The 16,248-nt window shown below is 43.1% G+C and overlaps 1 protein-coding gene across 3 annotated transcripts in view; it reads right to left on the bottom strand.

Annotated features, from left to right (window-relative positions):
* Nucleotides 1-16,248, bottom strand: part of ASMTL (acetylserotonin O-methyltransferase like) — a 58,768-nt gene that overhangs the window by 17,109 nt on the left and 25,411 nt on the right. For all 3 annotated transcript variants that reach the window (XM_073667361.1, XM_073667363.1, XM_073667362.1), the window contains exons 7-9: nt 10,002-10,110; nt 7,885-8,293; nt 7,181-7,343 (exon numbers count right to left, since the gene is read on the bottom strand). In XM_073667361.1, coding sequence (XP_073523462.1) covers nt 7,181-7,343; nt 7,885-8,293; nt 10,002-10,110 — 681 coding nt within the window. The remainder of the gene's footprint in view (nt 1-7,180; nt 7,344-7,884; nt 8,294-10,001; nt 10,111-16,248) is intronic.

Raw genomic sequence — 16,248 nt, 5'->3', positions numbered from 1 at the left:
TTTATTTTTAGATCTTTTTTTTTTTCTCAAAGGGAATCTGTCAGCAGGTTTTTGCTACTTCATCTGAGAGCAGCCTGATGTAGGTAAAGAGAAGCTGAATCCAACGATGTGTCAATTAGATTACTGGGTGCAGCAGTTCTGACAGAAACAGAGTTTTTAGATTTAGAATGAAGCAGAGCTGAGAAAGCTAACTCCGCCCACACCAGCCAATGTATGTACATTGTCAGTGAAGTGCTCATCAGAGGAGGGGGTGTGTCGGACCTGGAGGCACACACTGCTGAGTCAGAGTAAGACTATGTGCCCATGAGGCAGAAATGCTCCGGATTTTTCCTGAGTGTTTCTGCATCTCTTTGGCAGAAAAAAAGCATGCGGATTTTACATGCGTTTTTTCTGCCAGGGACAAGCGTTGTCAAGTGTTTTTAGCATGCGATTTAGCATACTTTTGTCAAGCGCTTTTCCAAGCGATTTTAGCATCACTTGGAAAAGTGCTTGAAAGTTGGTCACACAATATAAATCCATGCAACCGGAAGGAATTTATATTGTGTCACCAACATAATGTTTAAAAAAAAAAAAAAGAATTAGAATGTAAAAAATAAAAAATAACCTTATACTCACCTTTCCGGCGGCCTCGGTCTGCAACCGGCCTCGCTGCTGGCTCCGTGACTGGTACCGGTAATGTAAAAGGACCTTCCATGACGTCAGGGGTCACGTGACCTGTCACATGACCGCTCACGTCATGGAAAGTCCTTTTACATTACCGGTACCCGCCACGGAGCCAGCAGCGATGCCGGGAGCAGAGTGGGGGCCATCAGAAGGTGAGTATAAGGTTATTTTTTATTTTAATTCTTTTTTTTACTTACAAGTACTATGGTACCCGGGTCTGGAGGAGAGTCTCCTCTTCTCCAGACCCGGGTACCATCCGCGCATTCGTAGTCATGCGGATCTTATGTGATCCAATGCAAGTCAATGGCGGCGATTTCGCAGCGAAATTGCACTTAAATTGGTCTTGCTGCAGGTTTTACCGCAATGCGAATTCGCAGCGGAAATTTCAGCATGATGTGCACAGCACATGCGGATTTGCATTGCAGTAAATGGCAGACCTATTACAAGCGATTTTAATGTGTTTTCGCAGTGAAAATACGCCGCAAAAACGCATTAAAATCGCTTAGTGTGCACATAGCCTAAGTATAAGCTCCTGGTGCTAAAACAATCATTTCTAGCTAACAAAGCCATTGAGCTTTATACAAGAGGCGTCGCTGAAATCTGTGCTTTAACCCCTACAGCATGCTGTCTTCCGCTTACACAGCAAAAACCTGCTGACAGATTTTCTTTAAGGAGCTCGCTATAATCCTGTGAATTGCACGGCTTCTCAGTGATCCTTCTGCACTACGCACGCTTCTAATGTGCAGGAATAAGGACCAAGAACTGCTGCGCTCCTCTATGCACCAAACTCAGCACACTGCTCTCTGCGCTGGATTACTGGAGAGATCAATGTGGGGGGAATGAAGGAACATCATTCTGCTACTATGAGGGCCATAGCTTCCTTTTATTAGGAAAGGTGTCACTGCTGCTGTGCTTCACTGAAAAATTACTGAGTAAAAAAAATGATATATTGATTTTTCTACACTTTCTTTTCCTTGCCTTCATCGTGACAGTGTCCACAAAATGTTTTTTCTTATTTTTCGCAATTGTTTTAATTCAATGGGTGGAGCGGCCATCTATACGAGGAATACTATTTCACTCTCATCAGAGTTGTGCCTGATCTGCACAACTCCACCAGGTGAGCAGAATCCATCTACTCTTCCCTGTTTCTTATCACCAGGAATTCACCATGGAAAACTCAGATTTTGTCTTTTAGTCACTCTGCATGACAGTCACTGCTGTAAATGGCGTAATTTCACGCCGATTATAGAGCAGCGTTTACAAGACTGGCGGTCATACAGACCGAAGCGCAGCAGCAACACCTGTGCTAATAAAGGGAGACTATGACCCTCACAGTAGTGCTGAGATCCTCCTTCATTTCACAGCACTGAACAGGATCTCTCTGCTCTAGGCAGCGAGATCCACATTTTAAAAAGGATATTAAGAAGTTAGAGTCAATTCAAAGGCGGGCAACTAGATTATCACAAGGGATGGAGGCCTCCCATATGATGAGATGTGGGGAAAGTTGAGCTTGTTTAGCTTAGAAAAACGACGCATCAGAGGGGATCTTATTTACATGTATAAATATATGTGGTCAGTGCAAGGTCTAGCACATGACTTACAGGTGCATCTCACTAAATTAGAATATCATCAAAAAGTTAATTTATTTCAGTTCTTCAATACAAAAAGTGAAATTGGTACTTTTGGCAGTGTGGACAGGTGCCAAGTCCTGCTGGAGAATGAAATTTACATCTCCAAAAAGCTTGTCGGCAGAGGGAAGCATGAAGTGCTCTAAAATTTCCTGGTAGACGGCTGCACTGACTTTGGTCTTGATAAAACACAGTGGACCTACACCAGCAGATGACATAGCTCCCCAAACCATCACTGATTGTGGAAACTTCACACTAGACCTCAAGCAGCTTGGATTGTGGCCTCTCCACTCTCCCTCTAGACTCTGGGACCTTGATTTCCAAATGAAAATTGGAACTCTGGGACCTTGTGGAGTGTGTCTGCCTTCTGGACATCTGTCAAGTCAGCAGTCTTCCCCATGATTGTGGAGTCTGCTGAAACAGACTAAGGGACCTTTTTAAATGCTTAGGAAGCCTTTGCAGGTGTTTTTTGTTAATTATTTTAATTTGCTGAGATAATGACTTTTGTGTTTTCATTGGCTGTAAGCCATAATCATCAACATTAACAGAAATAAACACTTGAAATAGATCACTCTGTTTGTAATGACTCTATATAATATACGAGTTTCACTTTTTGTATTGAAGAACTGAAATAAATTAACTTTTTGATGATATTCTAATTTAGTAAGATGCACCTGTATTCATTCCAAAGACCATACTAAGGACTCATTACGGGTGGAAGAAAGGCGATTTTATCATCTAAATAGGAAAGGGTTCTTTACAGTCAGAGCAGACAGACTGTGGAAAGCCGACCACAAGAGGTAGTAATGGCAGACACTATAACAGCTTTAAAAAAGGGCTGGATGATTTACTCAGTACATAACATTTTGGGTTATAGATAATTTAATGACAAAATGTATAACTGGTGGAGGAAGGTTGAACTTGATGGACCTAGGTCTTTTTCACCCTATGTAACATGGTTCACGTTCTGTACTGTGGATTCAGGTCCGGCTGTGACTTTCAACAAAAAGTCAGCAATTTACATACGATGCAGCTATAAGTCGCATGGTATGCAAATCACTTCCCTAATGATTTTTAATTACTCGTAGAAAAGGATTTATTTTTCCCACCACTGATCTAATAAAATAATGAAAGGGGGTTCAATTTGATGATTGGTACTCTTTAATTCAGATTTGTGCCCCATTACAGATTGGGGCCCTTCTATTTGGTGCCGAATTACTGAACTGAATTGTATATCGTCATTGCTCAAACGTCTTCATTAAGTAACAGGTTAAAGAATACAAATCCTGTAGATGCATACATGCACATTGTACAGCAAATCAGTAAGAAGGATACGAAAGCTATTTTTCCATCAAGGTCCCTTTTAGACAACATTTATTCATAACATCCTTAAAAACACCTACACAGCAGCGAGGCGTCCCTGAAAATTATTTAAATACATTGGTAACAATGTAATGTCATAAAGAGGCAGACAGTCCTAGCCGCTCTGCTACCACCATGCTAACCTCCTTATTAAAGGAATTCACTTCCGAGCAAAGTGAGAAAATATTCTAACAGCTGTTATTATTACCCTTTGATTAACAACCTAACGCAATTTACTAATATTTATATGTCTATAGCCATTGTAAGATATGAGACTGACACCTTTCGGTTACACAATCACTGACTAGCAGTGATCAGCGTCAGCAGCAGTTCTAAGGAAAGCCATCATCAAAACACGAACTATTAATTTAACCTGCTTTTTTTTTTTTATAAATGTATTTGTTAAAAAATGTTGCCAATATATATTCTTTTCATACATCACAATCATATTAAAAATAAAAATAGAAATCTTGCAATTTTCACACTGGCCTCTGGGGCTATTTTATACTTTAACTTCCTGTTTCAGGAAACAACACATGTGCATAGCCACAAGGGTCAGACCCTGACCCTATCTTTTGTACCGAAGTATCTAATGAGCCTGAGCAAAATGTCATCGCGAAGGATTTGGGGAAGCAGACATCGCCTATTGCGATTGGTGGATCAGATTCATTAAGTATAGAGGCATTACCCGTCAATGTATTCATGCCTCTGATAATAAGCAGTCTTGCTGAAAACGCTCCCTGAAAGGACAGGAAGTAGGAGTCTAAAAAAAAAGTCCTAGTGGCCAATGTGAAAATTGCAAGATTACGATCTTATTTTTTAAGATTGAGATATGAAAAAAAAAAAAAACATGCAACACAAAAACTTGAAGTAAACAAGGTAATTTCTGATGATGGCCTCCCTTTAAGTGGTGAAAGCATTCAAAAATTTGTAAAAAAATAATTTCTTTGTGTCACCATTTTCTGAGACTTAACCTTTTTTATTTTTCAATCAATGGAACTATGTTAGGGCTCTTATTTGTTAGGCGAGCTGAGGTCTTTATTGGTATCATTATGGTGCGCATAAAATCTGTATTAAAAATAGAAACCTATGTAAAAGAAAAAAAATGCCAATGTACAATCAATTAAATAAAATGGAATGATAATGTATAAAATCCCCAAAAAGGAGAGATATAACACAGCCTAATTAACAAAATGACATAATTGATCAATATTTTTTGCATCAGTTAACTGCCGTATTTTTCGGACTATAAGACCCACCGGATCATCAGACGCACTTAAATTTTTTTTCTATTTTCCCCCTCTAAAACCTAAGCAAAAAATGTGGTCATGATGCCCTGTTAAGGGGGACGGGTCTGCTGCTGACATAGCTATAGGGGTAATGTCCCCCAATTCTGTTAATATCCCCCATTCGGGTATATATAGCCCCCTCCTTCCTGTTATACGTGGCCCTCATCCCCATCCTGATATGCATGGCACCCCTCATCCCCCGTCCTGGTATGCATGGCCCCCTTCATCCCTCATCCTGGTATGTATGGCACCCTTCATCCCTCATCCTGGTATGTATGGCCCCCCTCATCCCTCTTCCTGGTATGCTTGCCACCCCCAGATCCCCATCACACTGCACACAAAAAATAAAGAATTATACTCACCTCCTCTCTCCTCCAGCACTGCGTCCCACTCTGCTGGCGACAGGGATCTCACTGTGTGAGCTGCACATGGCATTACTGCCATGCGCCCTCACCCTGTGAGATGCTGTGCCGGAATAGTTACTGATCCCCACGCCAGGACTGTGTGCGTGGGGAGCAGTGACCATTCACTCACCTTAATAGCGTGCACACTGTATCCCAGGGAGGCTCCTGCTGAAGCCGGCGGTCTGTGTGCCTGCTATTAAAGACCATGAATATTTACTACAACCCATGGGAATGGATTGTAGTGAACATTCATGGTCTTTAATAGCGGGCACACAGACCGCAGAGCAGCAGCAGGAGTCGTGCTGCAGGTACTGTGTGTGCGCTATTAAGGTTGAGTGAATGGTCACTGCTCCCCACGCGCACAGTCCCGGCATGTGGAGCAGTGACTATTTCAGCACAGCATCTCACAGAGTGAGGGCGCAAGGCAGTAGCGCAAGGCAGTAACGCCATGCGCGGCTCACACAGTGAGATCCCTGTCGGCAGCAGAGCGGGACGAAGCACTGGAGGAGAGAGGTGAGCATAATTCTTTATCTTTATGTGCAGCGTGATGGGGATCAGGGGGTGCCAAGCATACCAGGATGAAGGGTGCCAAGCATACCAGGAAGAGGGATGAGGAGGACCATACATACCAGGATGAGGGATGAAGGGTGCCATACATACCAGGAAGAGGGGCAAGCGGTGCCATACATACCAGGAAGAGGGACGAGGGGTGCCATATTTACCAGGAGCCGCGCTGCGGGTACAGTGTGCGCGCAATTAAGGAAAATGAATATTCACTGCTCCCCACGCCCATTGGCGTGGGGAGCAGTGAATATTCATTTTCTTTAGTAGTGGGCACAGTGTAGGCTGCAGCAGGCGGCTCCAGCCTCCTGTGCCCCGCTCCTCCCTGCTCAGGATTACTGAACGTTATGTAGCACTGGAGCCCATTATTTCTATAGATTGGTGTGGGTCCTCACAACTTGAATGACAGCAAGGGCAATAATAGCAAACCCTAGTAATATGCCAAGTGTGCATGTGGTTTTAATAGAAAGAGTGGACTAGGCGACTGTCAGACATCTCTAGTGGCGGCTGACCTCCATTAAGAACAAAATGATTGGGCATGTTGAAATCAAACAGCCTGATCCTTCTTTTGTTGTGGGTGAGTATACACATTATAGGTTAAGATGACATGGATTATGATAATGGAATTAAAAACACTGATGTGAACAGAGCATAACGTGTATCGCCACCTATGGCCAGTATAGTGTGAAAACCTATAATGGCATACATTAGGATACAGATTTAAAGGGAATGCTGTACATGCAGTCTGAGCTGGGGAAAAGTTGGCAGAGAAGGAGAGGAGAAGCTGAGCAGAATGATATATAGGTTTGTTGAAAAGGTTTCAATATAGATTATTTATTCATTGAAATCCCTGGCGATTGTATAGCTATGAGTCCAATGGGGCAGACCTATTAGTGATTGACAGCAAGCTCTGCATGCAGTGTCATATAGGGAAGACTGTCAATCACTGAATAGGACCGCCCACTGGACTCATACATGCACATACCAGGGATCTGATCAGCAATTCCTGCTCTATAACATCCTGCCTGTCGATCAGACACCATTTTTAACACGACAGGTTCCCTTTAACATCATTGCCTAGTATGTTAGGAAACAGCCATCCAAAATTAAAGTGTAAGCTCAGAAACTAGTCTGAAGTTTAGCAACATTAGTTTCCCTTGTGAAAACCAATATCGCCCAGGATTGCTACCATATCCTGATAGATTTCTCGCTCTCATTTTAAGGTCTTGCAGACTACAACATTACATAGAAATAAATTACCACTAAGATTCACCTTGATGAGTTTTCTCCAGCAGGCCAAGGGCAACACAAGCATCAAGGAGCCTTTCAGTTCCATGTACGGAAGCATTAATCTTATCCGCAATTTCCATGGCCTTCAGCGCACCTTTATCTTTCAACTTATCAAAGACCTTCAGCTTAGATGCAGCAAACAATGTCTGTAAACAGAAGACAAGTAGTGGAGATCAGAGCGCTCGCCATTTATCTCCGCTCCGCACCGGCACAAGGTTTAGGCTGCCGATTAGGTGGTAAAAATACATTTTTGCTACAGGATATAATGCAAAGTAAAATGTTACAATCCTGCTGAAAATATATTCAATAATCAACTACAGAGACACATGTACATTGTAAGGACCTTTAGAGCAGGCGTTACATAGATGTGTCATTACAGGAGCTAAGATATAGATAACTCCATCAACATATTACAGAATGTTTCCTTTAACCTTGAATTTACATGACTTTACAAATTAAAGGGGTTGTCCAGTCTAAACTGATAAGTCTGCAGTCACTTTGTGACTTATGAATCCCCCCAGCACACACACTGTGCGCTGCAAGGATTCGCCGGTATCCGAGCCGGGCCCTGCGGGAACATATGCGTTATTCATACTCCCGGCCAGAGTCCGTCTACAGGGCACGGCCTTGCTATTCTATTCTTGCTGCCAGGATAAACTAGCTCCCAGCATTGAAAAATCCCATTACCTTGGATGCTTTGAAGCCATCGAGGAGCTCAGTGATTTTCGACAGTTTCTGGGCACAGTGTTTAGGCCTTTCTTCAATTCCATTGTGAAGGCCTGAAGCACAGGACACTGGGGCTCCCGGACTGTTAGCTTTACACACCCGATCTTGTCCTCCCTTTTTTGTTTCGCAGGTCTTGTTGGCAACAGTGCAATCTTTTTCAACATCACTGAGGTTCTCAAAACTCTCTACATAAGGAATGGAGTCGTGCTTCACTCTGTGTACGGCACCTCTTGGTGGTGGGTAATAGAGCTCAGCCAATTTTTTGCAAAAGTGATTCAAGGGAAATCCAACTACATTTAGGAAGTCCCCATGCACGCTTTCTACCAGCATTCCTCCAAGAGACTGAATGCCGTAGCCACCAGCTTTGTCCCTGCATTAGGAAAAGTACAATATAGTAATGTTTCTGCTCAAACATTGAAGCTTTTGACCATTTTCATATACATTTTGCAATCACACCCCGTCTAAAAAAAAATTTCTATATTATTTGAGTTGTGCAAAAAGATTTGTGCCGATCTGATCCAGAATCCAATTGGAGAATATAATCCTTGTGAAAAGCCCCACTTGCCAGCAAACATTCAAGCTTAAAGGGAATCTGTCAGCAGGTTTTTGCTACCTCATCTGAGGGCAGCCTGATGTAGGTAAAGTGAAGCTAAATCCAACCATGTATCACTTAGTTTACTGGGTGCAGCCGTTCTCACATAATCAGAACTTTTAGATTTAGAATGAAGCAGAGCTAAGGAAGCTAGCCCCGCCCACACCAGGCTTTCTGTGTACAAAGTCCATAGACAGTGAGGTGCTTATCACAGGAGGGGGCGTTGCTGGACTAGTCTGGCAATATTAACCTCTTAGTGAAAAATCTTTCACAATTAGTAAACTACAGCACGCACTTTGACAAGTGACACAGCCCTGAATTCTGTGTTTTAGCCTCTATCTCCTGCTGTCTTCAGATTACCTTTGAAGGGGATCTTAAAACTTAGGATCCATGGGGCATGGTGAACTTGCTGTACACCTCTGGCCATAACATTTTTCTAATATTAACACCCAAAATCCCCTAGAGATAGGGTTTTCAATAGAGAACATTCTTGAGGGTAGTGTAGGATACTACATATTGTGTTAAATGTGCCCTCACTATAATTATATACACATACATAGGTCCATGGCATTTGGCACTGTACATCATTATAACTAAAATATACAAACATACACATATTATACACACATCCCCCCTCCCCCCGCAAGTCCACTGTATATTACTAATACATTAGAATTTGGACCGCTATGAAGATGAAGATCTATTAACAGATCAATTGGACAATTTGGTATTCAGCAGATAACATTCTGCCCTGCTGACAGGTTCTTTTGCAACAACAAAAAGTTAAAAAGGGGTTGACCAAAAACTGAAGAAATTATAATAACTGCAGATTTAAAGCATAAAAAACAAACCACAACATTATGCCCTTGTTACATTCCATAGGATGAAGTCCATGCCGGTCTCTATTCACTGTCATTGAGCAATGACGTGCTGTTGTGGCACAAGGCTAAATGTATTCGCAGTTATCAGCATGTGGGCCACACTACCACTGAGGTCACTGATTTGCTGCAGTGGTGAAAGGGCATGTACTCCCTACAGCTCAAGGGAAATAGACCAGTAGAACCACCAGCACATCGTCGCTGGAGCGGTGGAGTCTGTTTTGTTCCCTGTTTCTTATAACATTTTTGCAGCTAGTATAATTTATTCAACCGCCAGATTAAGGCTGGGGCTATGCGGCAACTTTGTTTGGTGCCGCTGCCACAGTGCAGTGCAATACAAGTGAATGGGATAGCATTGCGATCCAGAGGGTATTGAGACAAGTAAGTTGCAAGAAGTCCAACCTTGTCGCATTTTTTTGCACTTTACTTGTAGCAGTCTTAGTACCCTCCAGTACACATGTATTGTGCTGCAATATAGAAGCGGCATCGAGCAAACCTTGGTCGTACTCCAGGAGCCGCTGTGTAGCCCCAGCCTTATACACCATTTATTGTCCATGATCTTTACTGGGTCACATTCTGCATCTTCTCTACAGCACAGTCAGACTTACATTGGTTCTCCGCTGTCAATATATTCCCACAAGAGCTCCTCTGACAGCTCGGCAAACTTAACTTTTGTTTCTTCATAAAAATCAATAATATCAGTTTCCAAATGGTTGTCTGAAACAAATATGAGAACATCACATGTCCAGGCAATACAAAACTCCTCTATAAATATATATACTGATCTAACATGACTTTATTAGGTGTCTCAGTATATCTGCCAGAATTATTCCCATCTTAGTAAGTTATCATCTATCCACATAGATAGGTGGTAATTTGCTGATCGCTATGGTTCCAACTGTTTGGACCCACACAGATTACATTACGACCCCATTGACCTCCTACGCAGAACCCTCCGAGGACGACCCGGACACAGAGGGGATCGAAGATTCCATCGCCAGCAGCGGGGGATCAGAAGATGCATTGGGGAATGGACGGGTGGTGGAGAGTAGCAGAAAGGCAAGAGAGGAGAGTAGAATGATTATTTTTTTACATATTACGTTTATTGTGATCTGGGGTCTGGAGAGACCCCAGAGTATAACAGGGGATATAAAATTGGCAAGAATAACTTCTCTACAAATCAAAATTTCCGAAGAAAAAAACGTGAGAATAGGCAAACCTGAGTTTAGCCCGATCCACTCATCCTATGTAATCATGGGACTGTATGTTCATGTTCCCTTGAAAGACTAATAAATATTGTAGAAAAAAAAAAGTTTTTAGTGCTCAAAAATAAAATAAGGAAAGATACCCTTCTCAAAATCCAGGTTTCCCAGAAAAAGAAAAAAAGTTTGTTCTGGAAAAAAAAAAGGTAAACATTCCTTATAAAGAAAGGACAGACATTTGGCATCACTGTGTTCACTACATGTACTATACCATCATTCATTATTTATCTCACACAGTTTAAACGTCACGAACGTGAAAAAGCAAAAAAAAAAAAAAACAACTAAAAATTGGTACCAATAAAAAGTACAGCAAAAGCAGGCCCTCACAGAGCACATCTGTGAGCTAAGAAGTGATCAAAAAGTCATATTCACCAGAATCTGGTATCACTGAAAACTACACCTTGTCAAAAAAAAAAACCTCATACAGCGACATTGATGAAAAATCGCAAAAACATATGGCACTCAGAATCTGGCAACACAAGGACAGAATTATATTTCAAACACTATTTGTTGTAGAAAAACTTGGTATCGCCATAAATCGTGCTGTCTCACAGAATAAAGTTACCGGTAACACAGCAAAATTGCAGTTTTTTTTCTATTTCTTCCCACAAAGAGTTAATAAAAGTTAGGTACCGTATTTTTCGGACTATAAGGCACTTTTTTACTCCAAAAATTTGGAGGGCAGTGGGGGGTGCATCTTATAGTCCGAATGTGGTGTGTGTGTGTGCATATAACATGCATATATTCATTCTCTTTAAATAGCGGGCACATGCGATTGCCCAGCAGGTGCCACGCTGCGGTTACACTGTGTGCCCGCTATTAAGGCTTTAAGGTGTTTATTTTTTTTGTGTGCAGCGTGATGAGGATTAGGGAGGCCATGCATACCAGGATGGGGATCAGGGGTGCCATGCATACCAGGATAGGGATCAGGGGTGCCATGCATACCAGGATGGGGATCAGGGGTGCCATGCATACCAGGATGGGGATCAGGGGTGCCATGCATACCAGGATAGGGATCAGGGGTGCCATGCATACCAGGATGGGGATCAGGGGTGCCATGCATACCAGGATGGGGATCAGGGGTGCCATGCATACCGGGATAAAGATCAGGGGTGCCATGCATACCGGGATGGAGATCAGGCGTGCCATGCATACCGGGATGGAGATCAGGGGTGCCATGCATACCGGGATGGAGATCAGGGGTGCCATGCATACCAGGATAGGGATCAGAGGTGCCATGCATACCGGGATGGAGATCAGGGGTGCCATGCATACCGGGATGGAGATCAGGCGTGCCATGCATACCGGGATGGAGATCAGGGGTGCCATGCATACCGGGATGGAGATCAGGGGTGCCATGCATACCGGGATGGAGATCAGGGGTGCCATGCATACCGGGATGGAGATCAGGGGTGCCATGCATACCGGGATGGAGATCAGGGGTGCCATGCATACCGGGATGGAGATCAGGGGTGCCATGCATACCGGGATGGAGATCAGGGGTGCCATGCATACCGGGATGGAGATCAGGGGTGCCATGCATACCGGGATGGAGATCAGGGGTGCCATGCATACCGGGATGGAGATCAGGGGTGCCATGCATACCGGGATGGAGATCAGGGGTGCCATGCATACCGGGATGGAGATCAGGGGTGCCATGCATACCGGGATGGAGATCAGGGGTGCCATGCATACCGGGATGGAGATCAGGGGTGCCATGCATACCGGGATGGAGATCAGGGGTGCCATGCATACCGGGATGGAGATCAGGGGTGCCATGCATACCGGGATGGAGATCAGGGGTGCCATGCATACCGGGATGGAGATCAGGGGTGCCATGCATACCGGGATGGAGATCAGGGGTGCCATGCATACCGGGATGGAGATCAGGGGTGCCATGCATACCGGGATGGAGATCAGGGGTGCCATGCATACCGGGATGGAGATCAGGGGTGCCATGCATACCGGGATGGAGATCAGGGGTGCCATGCATACCGGGATAGGGATCAGAGGTGCCATGCATACCAGGATAGGGATCAGGGGTGCCATGGATACCGGGATGGAGATCAGGGGTGCCATGCATACCGGGATGGAGATCAGGGGTGCCATGCATACCGGGATGGAGATCAGGGGTGCCATGCATACCGGGATGGAGATCAGGTGTGCCATGCATACCGGGATGGAGATCAGGGGTGCCATGCATACCGGGATGGGGGCCACGTATAATAGGAAGAGGGGGACCATATATCCCAGGATGGGGAATATTAACAGAATTAGGGGACATTACCCCTATAACAGTGTCAGCAGCAGACCCCCTCCCCCTTAACAGTGCATCATGACCATATTTTTTGCTTACATTTTTTTTTCTATTTTCCTCTTCTAAAATCTAGGTGCGTCTTATAGACCGAAAAATACAGTAATTTGTTATATATACACACATAGCAAAATGGTGCCACTGACAAATACAACTTGCCCCTCTAAAACAAAGCCCTCATATAGCTACAACAAAATTATTATGGTTCCTAAAATGTGACGATGAAAAAACAAGAAAAAAATGCTTTGTACTAAAAACCAACAATGGACCAGTCCTTTAAGTGTTAAAAACTGCAAAAGAAAAAAAGGCAGGCTTACTGTCAAATTTAGCACTAATCTGGATCTAACAAGACTCAGCAGCTCTGGCACACCGAGGCCAATCTTGTTAATATGTGATCTACTTTGTGATCACTGGGACTAATTAAAAATATGCACCAATTAGTAAAAATACACCAGGCATGCATTAAGAGATAAGTGATTGCATCGTTCGGAGGTACGGTTACGGTAATTAAAACTAAACTAGGGTACTAAAATGGCTGCTTTATAGCCTTCATAGTGTAATCATGCCAGAATTAATATTGTAATTCATCAATTTGTGTGTGGGACCATTACAAGGGGTATTGCATTACCAGCATACAAAAAGTTAATTATTATACTATAGGGGAAAAAGTAAGAGAGGTAAATAAATCAGCTCACCCACTTGAAGATCTGAGGCTGAGAACCAGCAGTGCCGCAGAATATTGTGAAAACAAAGAAAAATGTTCCAGCGTCCAAAGAGCCTCTAAAAACTTGGTTATTAGTAAAATAAAAAAATGTATACAGGACTGGAAGTCACAATCACCGAGATGGTATTAGTATTGCAAACGCGTTTCAGACCATGCGTCTTTAACCATTGCGTCTGAAACGCGTTTGCATTACTAATACCCTCTTGGTGATTGTGACTTTCAGTACTGTATACATTCCTTAATTTTACTAATAAACGTCAAGTTTTTAGAGGATCTTTGACACTGGAACATTTTTCTTTGTTTTCACAATAGTGGAAAAAGTGTAACAATATATTAAGAATTTCCGCAAATGAGGCCTATTCACTGTTTAAAGAAAAGTGAGACAATTTCCCAGTTTTTCAAGGCTTTCAATAACACAGTTATTACTATATTCCATATTTCTATATTCTATATTGGAATATAGTAATAACGGGTTGAAACCCTTACTCGAGCACCATTTACCTGAGTGCTGAGAACACCATATTGTTATTTCAATAACACAGCTCACTGCTATTCAATGGAAACCATAAAGCTGTAGCTTCCAGTACATATAAATTAGCCCTGATCTTGTGATGGTCACACAAGTGCTTGTACCATCACAGTACAGTTATCAGAGCGTCTTGTAACATGTCGTGCTTAACCCCTTAATAACATCTGACGTACTAATACGCGTCTGTGCCCTGGGACTTAAGAGCCAGACCCGTATTAGTACGTCATCGCCGCCGGGCTGTACGGGCGCGATCGCCGCCAGGTGTCAGCTGATAGTACCGGGTGTCAGCTGTGACCATGTGCAGGGAGCGGTCCTGCACCGCTCCCAGCACACTAACCCCTGCGATGCTGCGATCGAAGTCGATCGCAGCCGATCGCAGCATTGCGGGGGCAAGGGGAGGTGATCGCAGATACTCACCTCCTCTTCCGGCCTCCAGCGCTGTCTGCAAAGGCTTCCCGGGTGTTGCCATGACGACCCGATGTCGTCATGACAACATCCGGGTCACCAGACAGCAGGAAGATTGTTTGGACATGCGCAGTGCATCTCCAAACAATCTTCTCACTGTGCAGCGCTGATAGCCTGTATGACACAGGGATGGTGCTGCATTCCTGTGCCATGCAGGCGACCAGAGAAAAAAAAGTGAAAGTCCCATGGTGGGACAAAGTAATAAAGTATAAAAACTGTCAGTAAGTGAAAAAAAAAAAAAATAATCCACCAAAAATAAAAATATAATGTACCCATCAATAAATATTATTATAAAAAAAAACAAAAAAAACAATAAAAGTACACATATTTGGTATCGCCGCGTCCGGAACAACCTGACCTATAAAACTGTCCCACTAGTTAACCCCTTCAGTGAACACGGTAAAAAAAAAAAAAACGAAGCAAAAAACAATGCTTTATCACCATACTGCCAAATAAAAAATGGAATAACACGCGATCAAAAAGACGAATGTAAATAAAAATGATACCGCTGAAAACGTCATCTCGTCCCGCAAAAAACAAGCTGACATACAGCTCCATCAGCCGAAAAATAAAAAAGTTATAGCTCTCAGAATAAAGCTATGCTAAAAAATATTTTTTTCTATAAAATTGCTTTTATTATGTAAAAGTGCAAAACATAGAAAAACGATATAAATGTGGTACCGCTGTAAACGTACTGACCCGAAGAATAAAGCTACCTTATCAATTTTACCACAAGCGGAACAGAATAAAAAAAAAAAAAAAAAACAATTCCTGAATTGTTGGTTTTTGTTTATTCTGCCTCCCAAAAATCGGAATAGAAAGCGATCAAAAAATGTCACGTGCCTGAAAATGGCACCAATAACAACGTCAACTCATCCCGCAAAAAACAAGCCGTCACATGACTGTCTGCCAAAATCTGGAAAAATTATAGCTCTCAAAATATGGCAATGCAAAAACTAGATTTTACAAAAAATACGTCTTTTTGTGTGTGACAGCTGTCAGTCATAAAAACCCCATATGATTCTAGTATTGCTGTAATCACACCGACCCGAAGAATAATGTCGTCTAATCACTTATACCGCACGAGGAACGGCGTCAAAAATAAACTCTTGGGTTAGGATTGGGCTAGGGTTAGGGCTGGGTTTGGGGTTAGGGTTGTGCTAGGGTTAGGGTTGTGCTAGGGTTAGGGTTGTGCTAGGGTTAGGGTTGTGCTAGGGTTAGGGTTGTGCTAGGGTTAGGGTTGTGCTACGGTTAGGGTTGTGCTACGGTTAGGGTTGTGCTACGGTTAGGGTTGTGCTACGGTTAGGGTTGTGCTACGGTTAGGGTTGTGCTACGGTTAGGGTTGTGCTACGGTTAGGGTTGTGCTACGGTTAGGGTTGTGCTACGGTTAGGGCTGGGGTTGGGGTTAGGGTTGTGGTTAGGGTTGTGATGGGGTTGGGATTTTTTTCAAAAGTAAGAAAAAAGATGACGATATGGCGACTAGTGTTGAGCGCAAGTGCTCGCTACTTGAGTTTGCATCGGGTGCTCTGGTATGCATTGAGTATCGTGGGTATTTGAGTGA

The sequence above is a fragment of the Phyllobates terribilis genome, unplaced genomic scaffold (genome assembly GCF_046119375.1).
Source record: "Phyllobates terribilis strain yellow unplaced genomic scaffold, ASM4611937v1 Scaffold_2__4_contigs__length_985480577, whole genome shotgun sequence".
Taxonomy (NCBI): domain Eukaryota; kingdom Metazoa; phylum Chordata; class Amphibia; order Anura; family Dendrobatidae; genus Phyllobates; species Phyllobates terribilis.
The sequence above is the reverse complement of the archived record's forward strand: the minus strand, read 5'-3'. Positions and strand labels throughout refer to the sequence as shown.